The following is a 22,541-nucleotide window of genomic DNA, read 5'->3' on the forward strand; positions in this document are numbered from 1 at the left end:
CCCCCAGTCCCCCTGCCAAGGGGACTGTCCAGGGGGTGACGTTTTCTCATCTTCGTCTCCACTTAACGCCAGCTGACAGCTTGGAAGGTGGAAGTCGGGGAAGTGAGTAGCACCCTCTGATAATGATACTTATTAAGCCAGCAGGCTTGTCAAAGGATGCAGATCCTGCTCACCAAAGCATGTAGAAGAGCGTGGTTCAGTGAAACCTCTTTCCCGCAGACCTCGGCCGCGAGGCGTCAGGCGATGGAGGGGAAAACGCTCTCCTGGGACGAGGGCTGCGGAGCCCACTGAGCACGCGCAAGTTGAGCTGCAGGCGGCACTGGGGACCACATCTCTCCCTCGTTTCACAGAGGCAAAAACTGAGGCCCAGGCCGTGGTCTGTTAGTGACTGAACCAACACTTGACGCCCGATCTCCTGGCTCGGGGGCTTTTCCACAGGTAACAGGCTCTTCCCTGGAATGCCAGCTCTCAAGTCTGAAAGAAGCCATAGAACAATTACAGTGGCAGCCACAACTGATGGCTGCTTCCTCCGTGTCAGACGTGGATGGTCACGGAATCTTCGCTGCAGCCTCGTAGGCAGGGCACGTTATCCCAGTTCCCCAGCACTCAGCGGTGAGCTTACTTGTCTAGTCACGGCTCCCACGCGTGAGGCCAGGGCGCAGCCTCACCTACACTCTAGTCACCTTGGCAGCTGTACCGGTGTGAAACAAGGTTTTCCAAGGTAAGAATCTTCCGTGAATGTCACCTGACCCCGAGAAACTTACTTGGGTCTGGCCATTCTAGGACAACCATTCTTAACCGTTTTGGGGCCACAGAACCCCCTTGAACCTAATGAGAACTGTGGATTTAGCCCCAGGAAAACATATCTGTGTGCACACACAATGGTTTTCAGGTAACTCTGAGTCCTGCCCTCAAGGTCCGGAAGCAAGGAGTGAGAACCCAAGGGCAAGCCCACCGACGGCGCCACAAAACGCAAGCCTAGGGTGTCAGAAGTTCTAAAATAAAACACTCAGGATCTCCAAACTGAGAGCCACCCAGATGTCGTCAAGAGAAGAAAGGGTGGACACGTGCAGCGTGTTCAGGCAGTGGAGTGTCGGGGAGCAGGGAGAGTGAAGAGACCTGCCTCGCTCCACAGGACGGTGATGTGTAAGCTTCCACTTACTTAAGCGGCATGTAGTCCGGTGGTGGAAGTCAGAAGGGCGGCTGACGGGGACAAGGGCCGTGCCTGGTCGGGGCGCAAGGGAGCTCTGGGGGCAGCTGAAGTTCTGTTGCTTAGTCTGGGGGGTGCTGGCTGCTGGGTGTGTGACTTTGTGAAATTTCATCTAACTATGCTTAGAATTGGGGCACGTTCTGGGTGTGTGTTATATCACAGTGGAAGTTCTCTTAAAATTACAGCTCACCCATGAGTGCTTTTAGCGACTCTGCAGATGCGTTCTGCATTACCACGTGAAACCCTCACACCTTTTTTTTTTTTTTTTTAACGTGGGAGGTTCTGTCACTGTTTTCATTTAATTTCAGAAATGTGAAGCAGCTCACGCAAGGTCCCACAGCACGTGCCAGCTTGTTTCTGCTATACCATACTGCTAGACTAGTTTGCTGACAGTGAAGACAGCCGCAGTGAGACCGGCGGAGCCGTGGGCTCCGGGGCCAGGCTGCTCCCTCCGTCATGGAAGGGAGGAAGTCAGAGTTACAGCTAGCTCAGCCTCGTGGGTGTCGACGGTATTTTATAGAAGGCGTTCCCAAACCGAGCACTCTAGGGGGTTGATTTCTAGCTGTTGTCTTGGTACGGAGGACATTAGGTGGGACAAGGCTGACCAACCAACTGTCCCCTGTGCCTGCCTGCCCTCATCCCTGGTCACCCAACACCGTGGGCAGGACCCCAGCTCCCCGAGGGTGAAAGCACCATGTCCGGACTGGGGTCTCGAGTGGAGCGTGTTGTGCGGTACCTTTGGCTCCAGGGCAGAGTCGGGGCGAGTTGGCTCCTCACTCACTACAGCAGCTGCCTGATGGCTTGGTGCCCCCACAAACTCCTTTTTCTCAAACATTTTAATTAATATTTCAAAATACAGGAAACTGTAGACAAATATTCCCTGTCCACTTTAATAGCTAAGTACCTTGAGATGTACACACCGAGATGAAGCCTGTTTTGTGCCGGGAGCGTATAAATGTCTGGGCTGGAGGAGAAAACGCTGATGGAGCGGGCCCGCCGCCCAGGGGGGCTCATTCAGCTTCCAAAATAAATGTTTTCCGAAGAGCCTCACCTTCACTAATCTGGGGAGTAATCTCCCCACCAAGGGGACTGCCGGGATGTGGCAGTGACATGAGAGGCCCCCAAAACTTGACAGAGCCGGTGGGGTTGAGAGGGGCAGGGGTTAAAGAGGAGATTTAGCCAAATGTAGTGGGAGTGGATTTCACCGATCAATGCCCTTAGCAGTTTGATTGTTCTGATTTTCAGGGTTATTGAGCTCAAATATACAAGCAACAGGGAAGAATAGCTCTGCTGTTGATTTTTGTTTAATGATGAAAGCGTAATGACAGGGTATCCTCTGCTTTGAAGGCCCTCCCTCTCCTCTGTGTCTCAGATTTCTCCATCGAGGTTAATCTAATCCTGCTAAATTAAAAACCAGCCAGTGTTTACCCAAAGTGTGTGTAAACATATGCAGAAGTGTCTCAGCCTCGGTGGCCTCCAAGTTCTCCCAGTTAGTGACCACAGGGCAGCTCCTTTTATTCTGAGAGTAGAAGTTGGCAGGTGAGCATTGGCCAGGGACCTGCTGCAGGGCGCCCCTCCGCCCTTGGCCTCTGGTCTGTTCCGTGTCGCCGGGCCTCTCATGAGCGTGTTCTCTGGCTTCCTGGTGTGTGTGAATGAGCTAAGGGAGGGGTGATCCAGCTCCCTGCCTTTCCCCCGTAACACAGTGGACGTGAGCACGCTCTGGGGTGAGAGCCTGGGCTGGGACTGCACTTCCTTCTTTCAGCCACCCTGTATCCGACAGTCTCAGCACCGGGCTGTCCTTTACAGACACACTGAGGCTCGTTTTCTTGAGGTTTGCCACTAACAAAGACCCAGAGATGTGTTCCATCCCCATCCATCTGTCATGTTAGCAGGAGGCATCGTGGATCAATCCCTTCCTCAACAGTGGTGGAGGCCAAAGAGTTTGATATGCCTCTCAGATTCAGTGTCACTGTCAGGTCCCTGTCACAGCAGCCCAGAGCCCCCGGACACATGTACCAAGGCTTGGGGGGAAGCAGAGAGGAGCTCCAGGAGAAGGCAGCTCGCTTCAGCATAAGGCGATGTTCTGACTCCTGTGTTCCCGTCCCATCTTACCATCCTGTTTCTGCTCCCCAGTCAGCCTGGCTCTTTTGTGGCTCAGATCTGTTACCTCTTAATGAAGTGGCTTTCTGGCTGTCGAGGATTGAGAGCTGCTACAGGGGAATGTAAGTCTCTTAAAAAAAATCACTGAAATGCTCCGAGGTGCCAAGCTGGGCCCAGCCCAGTGTGGTTCTAAAAGGCTAATAAAAATCCACCAATTAATTGTGACAGCTCAATGGAAAATTATTCAATTGTGAACAGGGGTAAGCTGCAGCTCAAAAGGAGGAGGGGAGACATTGCCATAGTAACATCAATACAGGTTCTCATCTCAGCAGTAGATGCCAGCCTGGGAGTGAGCAGCATCAGACTGCTCATCAGACTCGGGACAGGATCAGAACCCACCAAAGCAATGTTTGAAGGAGATGCTCTGCCTTGCCCCAGGGCCGCAGCCACTCCAGGATGAGCACTGGCTTCCCCCGGGGTAGGAGAAGTTGTTCTCAGAATGCTCCTCGCTTTGAGAAAACCAGGGAAAGTGCAGTCAAGTGCAAGGGGAAAATACACCATGTGTGTGTTTCCTATACCTTTGACCACGGGTATTTTACCAACTGCCATTTAAGGGGATGCTAGAAGAGGTGTGTGGGTACCTGTCACACAATTTCCATCTCCCCAAAGGTAAGGCACTTGTTCAGGAAAGCGAAGTTCCTAGGGCACAGAGGACCTGTAGGCAAGAGTCAGGTGAGCTTTCCATTATGGTTTTGCAGTTGTTACAACTTTTATTTCAAAAGTAACACATTCGTATTCTGCACACTGGAAATGCAGCCTTGCTAGAGCAAAAATGTATCCCTTTGCTGTTCATCTCCCACGAGACTCTTGGCTTGTCAAACACTGTACCACTGAGAAGGACAGCTATCAGAAGAGGATGGGCAGCCGGTCCAAATGGCATCTCAACACCATAGCAAGGTTTTCTTGCCAGAGGGATGGTGTGTTAATGGGGTGGAGAACAAGGTTTCTTTTTTCCATTTTAAACTTTCAGAACCATCCTCTGTACCCAGTGAGTGGAATGTGCTCACTCACAGTCGCAGTTTGGATGTCAACCGCAGATGTCCTGACGGAGACAGTCAAAACTCATTACCCCACTGTAATCACTCAGCCCACCCACCTTCAGCTTAAAGCCAGCGCAGCCAGCTCTGCCTACACACATTCATGGCCCAACAGCCCCCGGGGCCAGGGGACTGCTGAGAACCAGCCCCCCAAGGGAGGGGCTGAAACACCACAGTCTGCCTGCCTGGGAGCTGCACCACCACGGGCGATCTCGACTAACGGAGACTTGCTTCTGCTCACCTCCTCTTTGACACCATCCCAGGTTTTGCTTCAGCAAAGTTGGAAATCGAAAGTAAGCACTCGCCTAACCAATCCTACTGCTAATTATAATTCCTATCATAGTTCATTACTAATACACCTTCCCAATGACTTGGTCTTTGAGGCTCAAGGAGAAGACAGGAGTGGAAACGGTGGGTGGAGGGCAGGGAGGGTCAAGGAGGAGCCCCTTCCAGGACGCCAGGCCCCTTCACCGCCGGCCGAAGCGGAAGCTAAAGCCACCTTTCTTCCTGCTGTAGCCGCTGAGCTCCTCCGCCAGGGTCCCTAAGGGGCCACTGGTCTTCTCGCCGTCAGCCGGGAGGAAGCCCGCAGCCTCGCTGCCGTCGTCCTGCCTCCCGAACCGCAGCTTGAAGCCGGCACGCCCTCCTCTGCCTGTCGTCTGCAGCTCCTCGGCCATGACGAGCAGGGCCAGTGGGTGCTGAACTCTCGGCCACCCAGGGGAGCCCCACGGGAAGCGGCGTCCCCCAGCCAGGTCGGCCCAGCGCGTTTCACCTCCAGCGCCACCCATGGCGTCCACCGGCTCTTCTCTGTGCAGGGCAGGAGAGCAGGCAGCCAGAGGCAGGAGGAGGACGTAGGACAGGGAGTAGGGTCTTAGCATCTGGTCCAGAGGAGAGAGAGGAGGAGGTTACAGGCTGCACTCCTTGGCCCCATGCAGCAGTTGTTAGCACACTTCCCAGGGCCTGGGCCACTATCAAAGGCGTGAGCTGGTGGCTCAGCGAAGCCGGCTGGCAAGCAGCTTGAGGAAGTGTCACTGTGTTGGGGAACCAGGCCTTTATTTTCTTAGCAGGCCTGGGAGCCAATCGCGCCAATTAGGCTGGTTCTCCCTCTCCCACAGTCTTTGCCAGCCTTGGCAGCTTAGCACTCTAACACCGCAGCTGCTGGGGTGGCTTACAGGCAGCCCCGGGAGAGCTGAGCAAATCTAGGCTCGTTCTTCTTTATTATAATTATTGACTCTTGGGCCGTATCATCTCAGAGCCATGGGGTAGGAAGTTAATAGCGTCAATCTCTCTCTTAGTTTTCAACCTGATAATAAATGAGTCTAGTTGAGCTGTTTACCTGGGACCCTCTGCTAATGTCTCTTGACATGGAAACGAATTGCTCCCAAAAGCAGGAAATAGATTTGATGGGCCCGGCCTAACTCAGACATCCCTCTGGAGAGGAGCAGTCGCCGGTCCCTACTGAGCACCATCTGTGTGCCAGGCTGTGAGCTGAAACCTTTACACGCAATGCTCTCCGTCCATACTGGACACCATCCTTGCAACCCCCCTACAGGACGGTATCACTTATCCCCCTGTGCAGAGGAGGCAGCCATCTCAAACTGGTGACTGGCCCAAGATCTCACAGCTTTATAAGTGACAGGGCACGGATGCTAGCCCAGGTCTAATTGGGCTTCACAGAGGAAGCCCCACGGATAGCTACTCTACCCCATGGATAGCAGTCCCTGGAGAATTCGAAACAAAAATAGAGCTTCCCAAAATGCCCCTGCCTTGGCAATAATTGCTTGTCCGCTCGCAAAGGAAGCCTTTTTGGTAACGACCATGGTGAGTCGAGCTGGCTGGTCCTCTGAGGAGTGGAGCTGGGGCCAGAATAAAGGAGAGCAGGTTCTGGGGAAGGTAGCACGGACTCCCCAGAGCTCTTTCCAGAAATGGCTCCCTTGAAGACATTTCAAAGTACTCAGCCAGAAAGCTTAAAAAAACATAAAAGCAGCCCTCCTCGACTCAAATCCAGCCCTGCTAAGCTTCTCTCATCCCCTGGGGCTGGAGCAGCCTCTCCCTTGCTTCGGGGAAGCCTGTCTCCATCCGGGCCTGGACGGAAAGGGGTCTCTTCACAAGGTGACTCCTCCCCATAGAAAATGATACAGACAGCTGTTTGGACAAGGTGGGATTCCACCTGGTGGATGAATCCACCTGGGAATGGCCTCTGGGTCTCTAGAAGAAGGTGGGTCTCTCCCCTTTGGGGGGTTAGGGACCCCTTCCAGAACCTGGTGGAAGATTGGGACACTCAACACCCCAAAAAACGGCCCCAACGTCTAGGACTTGGCAGGAAAATCGCAGATGGAAGACCAGGGACCCAGCCGAGGAGGGCAGCTGTGGCCAATCTCTGCACTGCTCTGGGCTGCAAGGTAAGGTGCTGGTCTCCACCTCTGTGGGCCTTCCCGGCCCCGTGGTTCCCACTGCCCACGTCCAGCTCCGGACCTGGAGGCGGGCCCTTGTGGGGTTCCTACTGGAGATAGAATTGTACTCACCGCGCTGCGGGCCTGCTCCCAGGAGGGCGGCTGGACCCCGGGCCGGGCTGGGCAGAGCTGCTCCGGGTTCTTACCCAGGAGGTGTGGCTCCCGGGTCCTCCGTGCTTTATGTAGGCCCCCGGGGTGCACTTGTGCTGTGTGCTCTGATTGCTGTGCATTCCTGGCCCTGGGATTCCATTGAGGACCTGGTGGTGAAGAAGGGGGCAGTGCGGACTGCATTGATAAAAGACCCAACACAAACAGGATGTGGTCTGATGAGAGGGCCAGACAGGGCTGCCCTTCGCCCAGAGGCCTGCCTTGTTTGGAGGAGAGCGGCAGCGTCACTGACTGAGTCGCAGGCATGACCCTTGAGTCCCTTGGAGGAGGCATTGGTATCCACCCTTAAGAATCCTCACGGTCCTGCCTTTGTCGGGTCTGCCTCGCTCCCTACCCCTCACACCTGCTGCGCAGCCGGCACCGCCGCTCCCGTGGGCTCAGGAGGGCAGACACCTGTGAAGCCAGCAACTGCCGTTCACTCTGGTTGAGTGGGAAGTTGTGTCTGGTGCCGTAGTTCGCTATGGAGGTTTATGTGGGGCACCCGGTGCTGAGAGGCTGAGCTGGCCAGTGGGAGAGGGCATGGAAGGGGCTTGGCGCGCCCCCGTCTCAAGCCCTCAGCCCCTTAACCACAGCGGGTTTGTTCCTTAGAAGGGAAGCTCCGTCTTCCCCCCACCGCGGCCCCAGTGCCTGGCTCTGTGCCCAAGGGCCACATGGGAAAGGACAGATGGACGAGCGAATGTTTCAAAACTCGTCTGGCTCTCTGTGAGTCACGGAGACAAGGCTGTTGGCCCAGCGTGGGGTTTGCCAAGGGCTGAGAGAAGGCAGTTGCGGCCATCACTCTGCTGGCGCCCTGGATGGAGGATGCTGGCTGCTTGCTCCCAGCTGTTTCTTCCCAGGTGGGCTCACAGGCCAGGGTTGTCGCCTGCGCCACATCCGCACAGTGGAGCAGGGAACAGAGGCGGCAGTGCTGTGGGCACGAGTCCCTGTGGGGTCCCTTCTGGTCTGGGTGTGGCCACTGGCCGGGCATCTTGCCCACATCTCAGGGCGCTCACCCTGTGATACTTAAAAAATACGAAAAGTCTGCCGCGTCCCTCCACCTGCCCTGTGTGTGACCCCGGAGCGGCCCCGGGGTCCGCTGCAGGCCGGGGTCTGCACAGCTCAGCCAGGGCGCTGTTCTCGGTCGGGCAGAGCACTGTGCAGTGTTCTCCAGGCCCCAGCCAAGGGGGAGGCGTGTGCCCGTGGGCACCTCCCTGCTGAACAGTCCAGCAGCTGCGGACCCAGGAGTGCCCCTCCCCTGCCCCTGCCCTCCTCCTGTCCTGTCGCCTGTGCCTGGTGACCCCGAGCTGTGCCTGAAGAGCGCCTGTGGGGAGACCAGCAGGAGGTGCCGAAATGAGACGGCTCAGCGCAGCCCCAGCGTCTGCTTCTCGCCTGGCCTAGATTTTCCCTCCACCAAGAGCGGGCAGGACTACGAGGAGGGCAGGTGCCTGGAGAGGCTGCGGCCGCCCAGCAGTTTTCTGGGGGTAGCTGCTCAGCCAGGCTGGGGACTGCGCACAGAGGGTTCCCGTCCCAGGGCCCTCACCCAGGTGCTGGGGGGTGGGAAATCACCCCGCACGGAAATAGACCGCCTCGTAGACACTTCCCCACCCCCAGCCGCCTGAGGAAGGGACTAGACTCTAGCCCCCCCCATGGTGAGGGGGCGGGGGGACCGAGGCTCAGATGTCAGAGCTGACATCTCAGCCCTGTCTGCAGCAGGAACGAGGTCGAAGACAGGCAGATAGTGAGCACTGACTTTGGGCCCCTCCACAGGGTGCACTCAGGCCTCCCCTGGTGAGGGCGAGGGCTTCATGGGCAGGTGCGAGCAGAGGGTGTGCCCACGTGCTGACCAGAGCAAGTGCACACCCCGCTTACACCACCGAGGCCGGGGCCGCCTCTGAGGGGCTGGCGTGCGTGTGCATGTCACGTGTGTGCGCGTGTGTGCAGGTGAGACGGGAGGTGTGGTGTCACTGTCGTTAGTGCTGGTTGGTTGTGACACCGGTGCTGGTTAACGATGGAGTGCCGCCTGCATTGGGTCACTAATGTGCTGTAAGGCCTTGGGCCAGATGCTAGCCCTCTCTGTGCCTCAGTTCCCTGAAGTGTAAAACGAGAGGTTTTGGTTCCCAGGCTGTGCTCTGTGGAATTCCTCAGGGACAGCTGTGGAGCGTGGGGAGGGCAGGGGTGGGGCCGAGCCCCGGCGGCCACCCCCTCCCCGAAGGAGGAAAGCTCCGCTTGGCTGTTGACACTTTGGGCTTCAAGAAAATTCTGCTGCAGAAACAACCACTGACCTGAGTCCCTTCTCAGGACGGGCGCCTGGGGCTCTGGAAGTGGTCATAGGAAGTCCTGAGTGTTGGGCATGGTTGGGGTCGGGGCAAGATTGGGGGTGAGTGTGATTCCTGGCCCCACCCCTTGTGTAGCGGTGCCTGGAGCCAAGTCTGATGTTGGAGCTGGTTTCCTAACTCTGGGGGCTTCCAGGTGTGCCTCCCAGAACACCTGGCCCAGAAGCTTATTTTCAAGTGCATTTCCTGGGCTCCTTGAAGCCTTTGGGCTCCTTCTAGGGAACGAACCCCACTCTTGAGCAGGTGGGGGGTGACAGCTGTGACACTATCTCTGCCACCTGGGGCCTGGGCTGCAGGAAGGTCAGGGCCGGCCCAGGCTGTGTCCAGCACAGGGCAGCAGGGTCTGTTCAGGGTCCTGGATTCTGCACTATTTGTGGCTCAAATGCAAGCACTGCTTATCAGCTTGAAGAACCTCCCTGTGATGAGTCACTGGAGCTCGGAATGATTCATTGCGCAGTGCTGGAGCAGCTCTGCCGAGGGAACCGCCGTGGGGACGGTTTGGTGGTGGCAAGAGAGGGGCTCACCTGGGGCAGGTGTGGCCCGTGGGGAGGCAGGTGGCCTGGATCACCTCAGTGACTTCCTGTGGCCTGGCTCAGGGTGGGGGGGGCCTCATCCCAAGGCGTCCCACTGGGCCTGATAGAGCGCTGTGAAGGGGCAGGACCGCAGGCCTATTGGCGGAGAGCACTAGGGGGAGTGGTGCCCTGGGGGTGGTCCGGGAGCCTCTGTCCGCTGTGCACACACCCTCCAGCCGCCTCTCCCCTTGCAGACTGGCCTGAGGCAGGACGTAGGGCACATCCACTTCCTCTGTTCCCGCACCTGGTCTCCAGCGCAGGCACTCGGTAGATACTGGATTTCATTACATAAACTCGGGGGGTCACTTTGTCCTTATGCTTCAGATTATTTTACGAATAAACAGGCAGTAAGGGCTGTTGCTCTTAATGAAGAGTCTCAACTCCTCGGGACTCCGGCCCCGGCCACAGGAGACCCACCGGGGCAGCCTGTGACGCTGGGGACCGTGTGGGCGGCACACGTGGGGCAGGCCCAGGTTTGTGCCCCGAAGCCCAGCCCCCAGGAGGATTCACCCCAGCAGGTGCAGCTTGGGCGGGAGGTGGGCCTCACCTCCACCCACTGCGTGTGCCGTTCCTGGGGGTACAAAGCTTCCGGGGAAACACCATTTCCTACGTAGAAACAAAAGCAGTGAGGGGTCTGGGGAAACAGTGCAGGAGGCGGCCTGAAACACTGGGGTGTCTGAGCCACCCTGCGGGGCCCCGAGCAGGGTCGGAGGCGAGGCCCGAGTCGGTCACCACGAGACTTTATTGGAGACAGGATCACACATGACGCCAAGTACACACGGGCCACGCTAGCACCCGTCCCATGCCATGCTTTGTCCGTCGCGGGTGGTGCTGGCCCTCCAGCGCCCTCCCTAGCCCTGGAGCACACCCACACGCCAGCCTGGTGTGGACAGAGTCAGGCAGCCTGTTGGAATGGCAGCGGGTAAAGTGGCCAGTCCCAGGTCAGAGCCCGGTTCCCCCAATCCCACTGAGGTCCAACTTCAGCCCTCCGGGCTTGCCGAGTCCTGCTGGCTGCCTGGCCCACTCGGTTTGGAGACAGCCCTCTCCCTGCAAGCAGATGAGGAGACAGGCCCCGGGGAGGCCCCAGCCACCTGGACCAAGGCCTCGTGTCCTTGGGCTGTGCACAGTCTCCTGATGTGTCCTCCTGTCGGCATCTTGCTCCTCAGACTCCACAGGTCAGAGATCTGTAGCTGCCTGGGGCCTGCTCTTGTCCCCCCACCCCCATGTCAGCAGACATGGTGTCCCCACCTCCCCACCTCCTGCTGGAGCGGATGCAGCTGGCAGTTCCTGCTGGGTGATGGGGCTCCCAGCTTCCAGGGCTCTGGCCCCAGCCAGGCTGGCCAGAGGCCTGCGTGGGTGAGGGTGGGTGGCCGTGGGGGACCAAGAAGCAGTGGGCACTGGCGATATCAATGTCATTTCTGCCCCAAGACAAACATTATAAAATCTATTTACATGCGGCTGCAGGGGGAAATGCAACTTGACAAGGCTCATAGCTCTCTCCTTATCTCCTGCTGCCTGTGCTGAGGCCACCCAGGGTCTGTTCATCCCCAGACCTGGAGAGCTAAGGTGGCCAGCTGAATGGCATCCCAGAGATGTATCCAAAGTTTGAGAGGCAAGAAGTGAGGCCATTGGCTGATTCCACAGAACCTACCTGTGCTTGTGGAAAGGAACTTTCAGAAGCTTGTGTGGGGATAAATGCACTGCCTCAGGATCCCCATGTAGAGCCCCCCTCCCCTGCTTGGCTCTCTCCTCATCAGGGAAGGAAATGGGGGGGGCTTGATCAGGTCACGTGGTATAACTGGGCCACAGGCACCCCACTATCAAGCCATCAACTCAGGCATCGTGGGTCAGCCTGTCAAGGGGTGCCCTTTGGGAAGGGTTGTGCACTGGCCGTGGCTGTCCCCACCACGCTGGGCTTTGTGCCCACTTAGCCAGTGTTTGGTCCAGCCGTGTCCCCTAGTCGTGCCAGGTCTGGGCTGAGAGTGGGGCTGGGGCTCTCCAGTAGGAGGGAACCGGTGTCTCCAGGTTGGCCAGATGCTCCTGATGGCCACCCTCCCCCGGCCCCCTGCCAGGCCCAAGCTGTGGCATGTCTGTTCCCCGGCCAAGCCCTGACACGTGCGTCCCGGAGCTTCCCAACGCACACGCACATCTGTGACTCTATTAACATCACGCTCACCAGGAGTTTGTTTGATGACAGATCAGAAAGTGCTTGGCACTTTCTAAACAATAGCTGGCACTGCGAGGCTGGCAGCAGAAGCTGGCTGCAGCCTGGGGCTACGGGGGAGAGGGGGCTCCCGGGATGGGGGCTCAGGGTCCCACTGCCTCTGCTCCTTGGCTGGGGGTCCCAGCAGCCAGGGTGGGCTGGCTCTCTTGGTTTCTAGAGAATGAGAAAGGGGGCCCATCAGGGGGTCTCATGTGGTCATGTTATACACATCCCCCCACACCGCTCCCACCCTGCCCGCACCTGTGCGGCTCCCGTCACTGCCCTGGTCACACTGGGCTGTAATTGCCTGTTTCTTGGCTGACTTGATTCCAACGGAGTGCCAAGAGGGCAGGGACTCGGTCTTGTTCAGCATCCAGGGAAGGCCCTGGCCCACAGTGGATGTCCAGCGAACCCTGCTGAATGCCGACAACTAGGTGGAGCTGGAGGGGGCCGGCTAGGTCGTGTGGCGAGTCAGTGGCACGAGGGGCTTTTCCTGCTGCCCCTGGCCAGCTCTGATTTATTGTTATTGAAGGGAGAGCTGAACCCCACACTCCGCCATTTGACTGCCTTCAGGTGTCCTGTAAGGGAAACACCCTCTCCCGCCTGCCTGAGGAGGGGTCAGTCACTGGGCTGCCCACCCTCTGGGCGGCTCTCCAGGTGGACTTCCTGGCCCTCTCAAAGGCCCCCTCAGGTCCCCACAGGTGGGAACTTGGGAAAACAGCCCTGCACTTGGTTCTGACAGCAAACGTATCAGGGTCCCAAGGCTGCTCAGCCAGGGGTTAAGGGCTGGAGCCCTGCCCTTCCTGCTTGTGGACCTTGGGAACCTGCGTTTCAGTCGGAGGAGAGCAATAATAGTACGCTGGGCATTGGGAGGATTCAGTCAGAAATGTCTGAGTGCCTGGCAGGTGCCTCAGTCTCCCTACTTGGCCAGTGAGGCCCTTCCTACCGCCCCACACAAAGTGGCAACATCCACAATCACCAGCAGGGGGCAACCTGCCCACGGAGACAGCAGCCTCTGGCTGACGGGGTAACAGCAACCAAACCCCTCGGGTTCCAGCCTTCATCCTCCAGGACCTAGGATCCTGGAGTCCTTGCCTGGAAATTGGTGGTGGGGGTGGTTCAAGGCCCGCCAAAACCCAGAAAATCACGAGGTCTTCCTTGGCCCAGCCCAGACCAGTGGTGCAGGACCTGCCCCTGCCTCCCCCGGCAGGAGAATGGGGTGGGGCTGGTCTCCAGCTGCCCCAGGAAGGCAGGAGCCTGGGCCCAGCAGCTAAGGGGACTGGGGACCTCCCAGTCCTGCAGAGACAGAGGGGTGGATGGGTGGGGAGGGCTCCAGGGAACTGGTCTCGGTCACCTTGGGGCGTGAGTTCCTGAAGGCAGCTTCACCCCAGCCTGGCCCAGGGACATGGTGGGATGTGGCCACCCAGCCCATGGGCCCAGGCAGCCCTTAGCACCAGCCACTCCCCAGTCCTTGGACGAGAGGTGGGATCTCCAGGCACCAGAGAAACGAAGAGGCGGGCAGGAGGGCCAGAGGAGGGTGGCCTCAGACTGACTCAAAGATCTGACCCTTCCCGCTGTCTGCTAAAAGATTCCAGGGTGCCATCTGTCCCTCCTCTGTGTGCGCATTACTCTGGGTGTTTGGACTGGCAAAGAGAGAGCTGCCAGAGCACATGGGAGACTCCTAGCCAAAGGGAGGTGGACACAGCCCAGGAAACAAAATCTGGGCAGGGAGAATTTGGGGTGGCCAAATTTGCCCCCCATCATCCGAGGCAAATTAGGGGTGGGGATGGTGCGAAAGTGATGTGTGACCTCACTTTTTCAGGGGGTGCTTAGTGTCCAGGGATGGCCTGGCTCACCCCAAAGCAAGAGCAGGTCAGTCATGTGCGGTCAGGCTGGCATCTGAGCAAGAGTGGATTTGGGGGTGGGCAAGGGGACAGCGGGCGTAGGTAGCAGGGGATGGGGCGGAGCCAGGCGGTGGGCGGGGCTGGACAGTGCGCCTGGCTAGCGGTCCTCACGGACCGGCCGGATCTTCATCTCGGAGAACTTGAGTGAGTACTGCCAGCCGGTCCAGGAGGACCACTCGATGCCGTCGGCGTAGGAGGCGTGCGCGCCGCGCAGGTACTGCCCGTTGAGGTTGGATGTGTGGCAGTTGCGGTACCACCAGGCACCGCGGTAGAAGGCGGCGCAGTTGTTCTCGGAGTGGTCACTGTCGCGGTCCTTGGTGGTGAACCTCATGCCGCTGTGCTTCAGGAGGGAGTCCCCTGCGCAGGCGTGCACACACGGGTGTGTACTCACGGGGGAACAGGTGCACGCGTGCGAGCATAGCTTCCCGAGCACGATGCAGATCCCCGGGACATGCATGTGCACACGTGCCCCACCATATACACACTGGTGCACATATACACATCTGCCCCACCCCCACGTTCAGTGTCCATGCAGCTCACAGGCACCCAGGTGCCACCTTTGTGGTCCCTGTGGCTGTCCCTGTGTTAGGCAGTCTCTCCCTCCTCCTAGCTTTGTCACACACTCCCTTCCCTTGCTTTATTGCCTTGTTCTGAGAGGAGAAGCCCAGCCCAGAGCAGGTCAGCCACCACACTTTAGAGAATCAACAGAGCCCAAACTCCAGGTGTCCTGATTCCTGGCTCTGGGCTCATCTGCAAAATGGGTGGACAGTCCAGGCCCTGCTAGCTTCATGTGGCTGGGATGATGACCAAGTGGGACTTGGAGGTGGAGATGAGAAGCCTTGATCCTGGCCCCTGACCTGGAAAGACCTCCTCTGTCCTCCCAACTGGGGGGACTGGCGGGCTGCCCCTGCCCTTCCCCATCCCTGCTGCAGCCTGGAGCCCTACCTGCAGTGCCCGAGTAGTCAGCCACGGTGAGCGGGTACCCGTCTTCCTCAGGGTCCACGGAGAACAAACCCACGCCAAAGCTCCTGTAGTGGGCGTAGGCTGTGCCGTTGTCAAAGTCCTCCAGGTCCACGTGTAGTTCATAGGCCGCCTGTGTGGTCAGGGCATGAATCCTCTTGAGTCCTGGAATGGGGGAGAGAATGGTGGGAGAAGTTGAGGGGCCTAGGAAGTAACCTCCCCAGAGAGAACCAAGGAGAGAGAGAGCTAAGATCATGTGATCAGTGACAGAAAGGGACAACAACCACCAAGTGTATGCTCTCAGCCCGGGCTACTTCCTTCTTCCTGCAGGCCTGTGTCTGACAGAAAACTGAGGACTGACAGTTTTTCATGTTTCATGTTTTCTGTGTTCACTTTAAGTCAGACTGTGCTTTCCAAATGTTTTAAGCTGAAGTCTGGTAGAAAGATTGCAGGAGTCAGGAGGAATCTGGAAAGTCTTCCAGGTTGGGCATGATGGCACCTTTATCTTCCCTGACACTCTGGGCTCCAGCCAGATGGGATCTGGCAATGACACACGCTTCTCTAGTCTCTGAGCCTTTGCACATGCTGTTCCCTCTGCTTGGGACACTGTTCTCTACTCCTCACCTGATTACCTTCTGTTCATTTTCAGGTCTCATCTCACTTCCTCAAGAAAGCCGCCTGACCTCCTGTCAAGGTTGAGGACGTCTGCCGACCACGGTATTTGTCACTCTGGTCCCAGCTGCCTATTTCCTTGTCCGTCTTCCCCTCAGTATAGAAGCTCCTTGATAGAAACACGACTGTCCCATTCACTCCCAGCATCCGAGGTGGGGCCCAGCATGCAGTAGGTGCTCAATAAATTCTGGCTTAGTGGACAAGAGGCAGAAGGCCTTACCCGCGTCTCCTACTGTCTGTGGCGCCTGACCCTGCATCCCCCCACCACGCCGTGTCCCACTTCCTCCCTCCCTCTGTCCCGCCCCTCCTCTGCTCTCCTGCCTGCAACCTGGGGTCTCACACCCCCTTCCCCTCCCCCTCCCTCTCACACTCACTCACACTCAAGGCGCTTCCCTGCTGGTTTGATTACCTCTTGATTAAGAGGGCATTTAATTAAATGCCTTACAAGTTATCAGCACCCAGTGACATTTCATCAGCCTGTCCCCGCTGCTTTCCTAAGCTCCAAACCCCCCCATTGAGTGGGTCAGCGTGTGCATGCTAACGGGCTTGAGGGCTAGGCAGACCCCTCCTCATCCAGCCCAGAGGGAAGCCTCCGGTCCATCGTCCAGGTCCAGGGCAAAGCGGAAGGAACAACAGCAGTACGGACAGCAGGCCTGCCCGAACCTCCCGGCATCCCCTGCTATTGCTCACGGAGGACCCGGCCTCGGGAGCACGAGGCCCTCCCTGCCCTGGGGCTGGAGTCTCACAGCAAGTTACTGCCCCTCTCTGGGCCCTGCCAGCACTCCTGTGCAGTGATGGCCAGAGGGCTTCACAGCCTGCAAGGCAGATCGTAGGCAACGCTGACAGAAGCCACTGCCACCTGGACAGCACTTAGAAATGCCAGGCACTGCTATGAGCGCTTCACGTGGATTAGTGAAGCCAGGGGAATTAGAATGAGTCCAATTTAATTAAGGAATCCCTGTACAGCTCTTAGAACAGTGCCTGCCTGGCCCACGGCACCCATTACCCGCGTGTTTGCTGCTGCTCTCAGGACCCAATGAGGCAGGTATTATTATCACCCCTATTTTATAGGTGAGGAAAATGCAGCACAGGGAGGTTAAGTAACTGGCCCAGGTCACACAGCTGGGAAGTGGCAGAGCTGGGATTTGAACCCAGGCAGACTTACCCAGACTCCACGCCCAGGACAACTGGATCCAGGAATAGGGCAAGAGAGAGACCAGCAGGGAAGCTGGAAGAGTCCCTTTCCCACCACCAAATGGTCACTGTGTCCCCCGCTGGCACACCACTCCTCTGGGCTAAGCAGGGCTCCGCTCCTGATGCCCCATCCCAGTGCCTACGAGGGCAGGTGCCCTGAAGGAGGGGCAGCTTCCTCTCGGATTCAGTTCACCCTCATCTCCACCCTGCTTCCCGTGAAGGCCTCCTCTCTCCCAGCCTCCATCCCTCTCAGTCGTTACTCTCTGGGTTTCTCCAGCCCTTATTGGTCTGCCAGGATATTCACAACCCCTGCTTCCCTGAGCCCCCGGATGTTAAGATGAGATCCAACCCCACCATCCATCAGAGTTCAAATCATAGAGCGTGAGGAGGAAGGAGCCAGCAGAAAAATACTTAGACCCCCATCATTACCCCAGTGAACCCCCAGATGGATTAATGATATGAACCTACCACCAAACACTCAGAAAGCATTTTAAACATAGGCACATTTTATAAAACTGGGAGGGGAAAGCAGGGCCTAAAATTTAGAAGATACGAAGTCTAGCCGAACTGATTACATAAAAATTTAAAACTTCTAGAAAATAAGCAATAATGTTACTTTAAAAAGGCTGAAAGACAAATGCCTGGGAGTAAATATGTATCACGTGTATGTGACAAAGGATCAATGACCTTAATATGTAAAGAGCTCCTGTAACTCAATAGGAAAAGACAAAACACTTGATGAGAAGGTGAAAGGGGAGCGTGGAAAAGCAGAGACAGGGCAATCAAGGACTGGGCTCGAGTTGACATTCCCATCAGGGCTGCCTGTCTGCCAGGAGCTAATCAGGGCTCCGCTTACATGCTTCTCCCGCCCTCGGTGGCTGCCGATTGATTTCAATTAAGATGCCAGGAGCAGCAGAGGCATCAACGCTGCTCCAAGGGGGTGGGTGGTGCTGCAGGAATAGGGCCCCTACCTAGCCAACTTCTCCCTATCTTTACACACCCACCTGGGTGTGGGGGGGCAGGAGAAGGGTCTCCCCACCTAGAAGCTTCTCTCCCCTGACCTCTATCCTGCCCTGCTTGGATTCATTCAGTTCAGGGTATTTGTCATAACTTGGCTGGGTTCCAGCCATGAATCCTGCCCAGGCTTCCCTGACCCCAATGCGCGCGCGCACACACACACACACACCAGCCTTGGGTCACTTGTGGCAAGTGGCTTCACCTCTCTGAGCCTGGGTTTCCTCATCCCTAAAAGGAGAAGGTACAGCTGTGCCATCCTCCTAGGGTGGGCACGTGGTGTCAGGGCTGATGCACATAAAACGGGCGGGGCGCACAGTGGGTGTGCGGTATGTAGGGGCTGTGCTCAAGAGGTCCACGTGAGGTGTCTGGCCTCTCCTGTGGCTGGTGCTCGCCTGGGCACCGGGGACACAGAGGAGGTCAGGGCAGAGAGGGTCCCGCCCTCATGGACTCCAGGTGGGAGGAGACAGACATTAAGCAAATGACAGTGCAAACCAGGTGCCTTTGTGCACAAGGGAGCAGGCCACCTGGACCAAGCAAGGGACCCACCCTTCTCCCAGATTCTGCTGAAAGTCTCTACAAACCTGGGACCGTCCCGACCCCCACCTGGAGCCGAGACCTCGGCACCCGGCCCTCTGGTTGGTCCACGTGCCTCCACCTTGCCCTCTGGTCCTCCCCTCCTGCCTGGATGGGGACTGTTCCAGATAGCTGTGCCCGGGGACGCGGACGTGAGCAGGTGCACTGTGGGGTGTTAGAGGCCATTCAAATGATGCTCGGGGACATGTCGTTCCAATGCTGTGTGTTTATTTTAATATATGTGAAAAATGTAAATGGGGGTGACTGCTCACGGAGGCACAGGGTTTCTTTTGGTGGGTGAAGAAAACGTTCTGGAATTAGTGGTGACAATTGCACAATTCTGTGAATATACTAAAAACCACTGAAGTGTGCACTTAAAATGGTGAATTATATCTCAAATTAAAAAAACACCCCAAACCCCACCTCAGGCCACGACTTCCTCCCAAATATATATATATAACCATCTCTGCAACTTTCAGAGATGTCATTCTTTAGAATGAAATTATGTGAGATATTCAAAATTTAAAATACTGAGTGAACTTAAAGACAGTCAGCAATAGTAACAATAATAATAACGTAAGCTCTTTGTGCCCTTCGTGCCAGGCAAGGGACCGTGGGAGCTGTGGCCGGGAGCACTGACGGCCACGCCGTTGAGAGGTGAGCCCTCGGCGTCCCGAGCACGGCCCCCCTCAAGGCCAGGGCAGCCACAGCTGCCCGACCTGGGACAGAGACCAGGTCCCCGGCAGGAAAAGCATCTCCCTGGGACCCACCCACAGCGAGCACCACCACCTTCGGATCCCCGCTCGTGGACTCATCCACATGGATGCACTGACCTCCTCTCCATGCAGCACCTGCGAGGAGCCTCGGGCGTGCGGAGGCCAGGGAGACCCGGCGGCCTCCCTGTGAGGAGGGGGCTCGGGCCCGACGGTGTGCGGTGCGCGGGGGAAGCAGGGCCCCCCCCCCCTCCCCGGTGTCCGGGCTCTCACCTAGCCAGTGCTCGCCCGTGAGCTTGCCGAAGCCGTCCCGGTAGGCGTCCCAGCCTCTGAAGAAGTTCACGGAGCCGTCCTCCCGGCGCTGAAACACCTGTGAGGGAGAATGAGGATGGGGAGCTGGCTCCAACCTTCCCAGGACCCCAGGTTTGACCCCCCTGCCCCACACCTGCCCGCCTGGGGACAGCAGAGGTTAGGCCTCCCATTTCCCTCAACAGCTCCCCCTGGGGCCCCGAGGCAGAGCAGGGACTAGGGACTCTCGTGGTGGAGGAGGCGGGGGAGACTGACCCCCAGGCCCTCAAACGCCCCCTTGAGAAGGAACTGGGGTGGACGAGGGTGCAGTGGAGACAGCCCAGCTTCCAGGCCCACCTCTGTGGCCTGGCTGCGGGACTCCGGACTGGCCCGTCCCTGCTGGGGCTTCAGCTCCCCCCGGTCAAATAACAACAGGGTGAGGAAGGGTCCTGACGTCTTACCCCATGTCAACACAAACCTGAACAAAGCCCATTCTTTAGTTTTTAAAACTGGCTAACACACACACACACACACACCGTGCCCCCAGGGCTGGCCTCCAGAGCTCCACCTCTCACACGCCCCTGCCGGAGTCCCGCACCGCAGATCCCCTCTTATAAAAAGCCTGGGCAGGGGCTGGGGCGGGGGCTTGGGGAGGCAGAGCCCCAGCCACCTCTCAGGGGAGGACGAGGAGTCCACAGCCGGCGGGGCTGTGACTCGGGTGCCGACAAGAGGCCGGGCTGCCTCCGTTCTTCATTTTAATAACATTCCTGATTTGGGAGTCGGGAATCCCATTGGTCAAATTGCTTTGAAATAAGTACCACACTGGTCCAGGCCAGAGCTGCCTGGAGTATTCACAAGATCCGCTGACGATCCTGTTCCTGGCTCGCGCCCCCCCACCCACCTCTTTGTGTCTAACAAGCCTTTTTCTCGCTCATTTGCAGAGGCAGCACCCACCCCCCTGCCCCACTGCCTCCATCTGTGCCCGCCTCTGAGGTGTTAGAGGTTTGGCCACAGCACCGTTTCATTACTAAGCAGCCTGATTTCAGTCGCCCAGAACTGCCCTGTGCGGCATCTGTCCTTGGGGACCAGTCCGCCAGTGCTGGGGCAGCGTTGACGTCAGGTGGCAGGAGGGAGGCAACACCATTTTTATTGCTCCACTACCTCCAACCTGGCCCTACCCTGACACGTGAAAGCTCTCAGAAGGGACTGGCGCGGAAGGAAATTCGATCAGGCTCAGAGATCTGAGAGCCAGCTGAGGAGAGCCGTATTGATGGCTGCAGATTGGGACCCTGAGCACGCGCCCTTTGAAAGGCCTAATCCTGGCAAAAGCTCAGACGCTCCCCCGGAGAAGGCATCGAGCTGCAGAGCCTGTTTAGACAGGAGGAGGGGTGCAGGTGGAGGGCGGGAGGGGTCGGGGACAGGGGTAGGGAGGGGCAGGGGTCACGGCCCGGGCTCTAGAGCTCAGGCCCTTGCACTTAACAGCGCCGGCCAGTCACTCCACCACTCTGAGCCTCAGTTTCCTCATCTGTAAAATGCGGATCACAGCAGCACCTCCCCCATAGGCTGCGGCGACCCGCTGAGAGTAAGCCAGGGCCTGGGACACCGTCACTGCTCAGCCCACACCAGCCCGAAGAGACCAAGAGCCTGGAGACCCAAGCCCGACCAGGGCCCCCCTCCTCCCCTCTCCCTCGGCCCCTGCCCAGGCCACACCCAGCCCTTCCTTCCTGACTTGGGTACATCTCCTCCCCAGCTGTCCCAGGCGGGCTGCCCCAAGCCTCTTTCAATCACTCAAATGTCCAACGGAGCACCTCCAGTTCAGGAGCCGGCTGGGGAAACTGAGTCAGGGGCCCTTGGGGCAGAGGAGCACAGGGCAGAGGCCTGGTTCAGGGGACCCCACCCTGGCGGGAAGTAGGGCTGATCAGAGGAGTAGGGAGAGAGGGTCTGGCTGGCGGGGCTGGCTTATGGGGGGGAATCCAGGACAGCCCTGGAGGAAGGGCCGGGTCCTGGGCCCTGTGTTCCCATGTGTGGTTTGGGTAAATCACTCCTCTCCCCCAGGGCTCACTTCCCTCACCTGCTCATCAGCCCGCCTCCCGGACCGCAGCGAAGAATACATTACAGAGTGGCTGGTATTATTATTGTCATCATCACTTTCCTGCTACTGCTGTGATGAAGTAGCAAGCGGGGGTGCCACGCTTCCAGGCACGGGCAGGCCACGAGCCTTAGGAACTGGGACAGACGGGCAGAGCAGCCAAGACAGGCCGGTGTTGGGAGCTGACCACAGCGATGCTCAGGGTAAGTCCTCCTCACCCAGTGCACGCACTGTTCACCAGATCCTTACCCAACCCCGGGAGCCCGGTTCTCTGGCCCCTGGCCCCTCCTCGTTGCAGTAGACAGAAGCCTGGACACTGGCCAGAAGTCAGGCAGCCATGAATGGATGGTCTGACCCTCACTTCCCTCTTCAGCCTAAGGCCAGGCTGGACACCCGGAGGCCACTGTCCTACCACCCATGTCCACGCTCTCGTCTGCCATGGACCAGGGCGTCCCAAACCTGCCTCTTTGTCTCCTTGCCAGGCTTCTCATGCCAAGAGGTGACCTCTAAGCCCACCCTCTTTCTCGCTGCCCTCCAGGGCTGGGTGCCAGTAACAAACAGGGCTCCTGCTGGGTCTCAACCTGGGTGCATGACCAGTGGGGGTGAGCACAGCTGCCGGGCCACCGGGGCCTCCCTGCCTCTCTCCTCCTCTCAGGAAAGCAGCCACACCAGCTGAGCGTGGCCGACGGCCCCGACAAGACGGCTCAGCTCCGCACCAGCTCGGACGCCACAGCCACTGTTTGCCAACACGGCGCTTCACCCTGAGTGGTAACAAATCGTGACACCCCCTCCCCCGAAGGGCCGAGACACATCCACGCCTGGCTCTGCAGAAGTGGCTTTTAGACTTTCTGACTGTGATCCAGGGAAATGCGGTTTACAGGGTGACACACACACTCACAGGTATTTGCATCTGAAACAGAAGCTTCCCGAAACAATACTTGCCCTTAAGATGGATGTGTGTTAATATCTTCTCTCCTGTTCTAGCCTATGCCACTCTATTTGATTTTAAAAAATAATGT

The 22,541-nt window shown here is 57.9% G+C and overlaps 2 protein-coding genes across 4 annotated transcripts in view; both read right to left on the bottom strand.

The window, feature by feature from the left end:
* Positions 1–4,054: 4,054 nt before the first annotated feature.
* Positions 4,055–7,290, bottom strand: QRFP (pyroglutamylated RFamide peptide). The gene is made up of 2 exons (XM_006181928.2): positions 6,930–7,290; positions 4,055–5,282 (listed from the first exon to the last, which is right to left on the bottom strand). The coding sequence occupies exons 1-2, from the start codon at positions 7,269–7,271 to the stop codon at positions 4,875–4,877; spliced, it is 750 nt and encodes a 249-aa protein (XP_006181990.2). The 5' UTR covers positions 7,272–7,290; the 3' UTR covers positions 4,055–4,874.
* Positions 7,291–10,628: 3,338 nt separating this feature from the next.
* The window catches only part of FIBCD1 (fibrinogen C domain containing 1), a 35,650-nt gene continuing 23,737 nt past the window's right edge, over positions 10,629–22,541 (bottom strand). For all 3 annotated transcript variants that reach the window (XM_032478676.1, XM_032478675.1, XM_032478677.1), the window contains exons 6-8: positions 19,419–19,515; positions 14,962–15,141; positions 10,629–14,373 (exon numbers count right to left, since the gene is read on the bottom strand). In XM_032478676.1, coding sequence (XP_032334567.1) covers positions 14,114–14,373; positions 14,962–15,141; positions 19,419–19,515 — 537 coding nt within the window. In that variant the 3' untranslated portion in view covers positions 10,629–14,113. The remainder of the gene's footprint in view (positions 14,374–14,961; positions 15,142–19,418; positions 19,516–22,541) is intronic.

The sequence above is a fragment of the Camelus ferus genome, chromosome 4, assembly GCF_009834535.1.
Source record: "Camelus ferus isolate YT-003-E chromosome 4, BCGSAC_Cfer_1.0, whole genome shotgun sequence".
Classification (NCBI taxonomy): Eukaryota; Metazoa; Chordata; class Mammalia; order Artiodactyla; family Camelidae; genus Camelus; species Camelus ferus.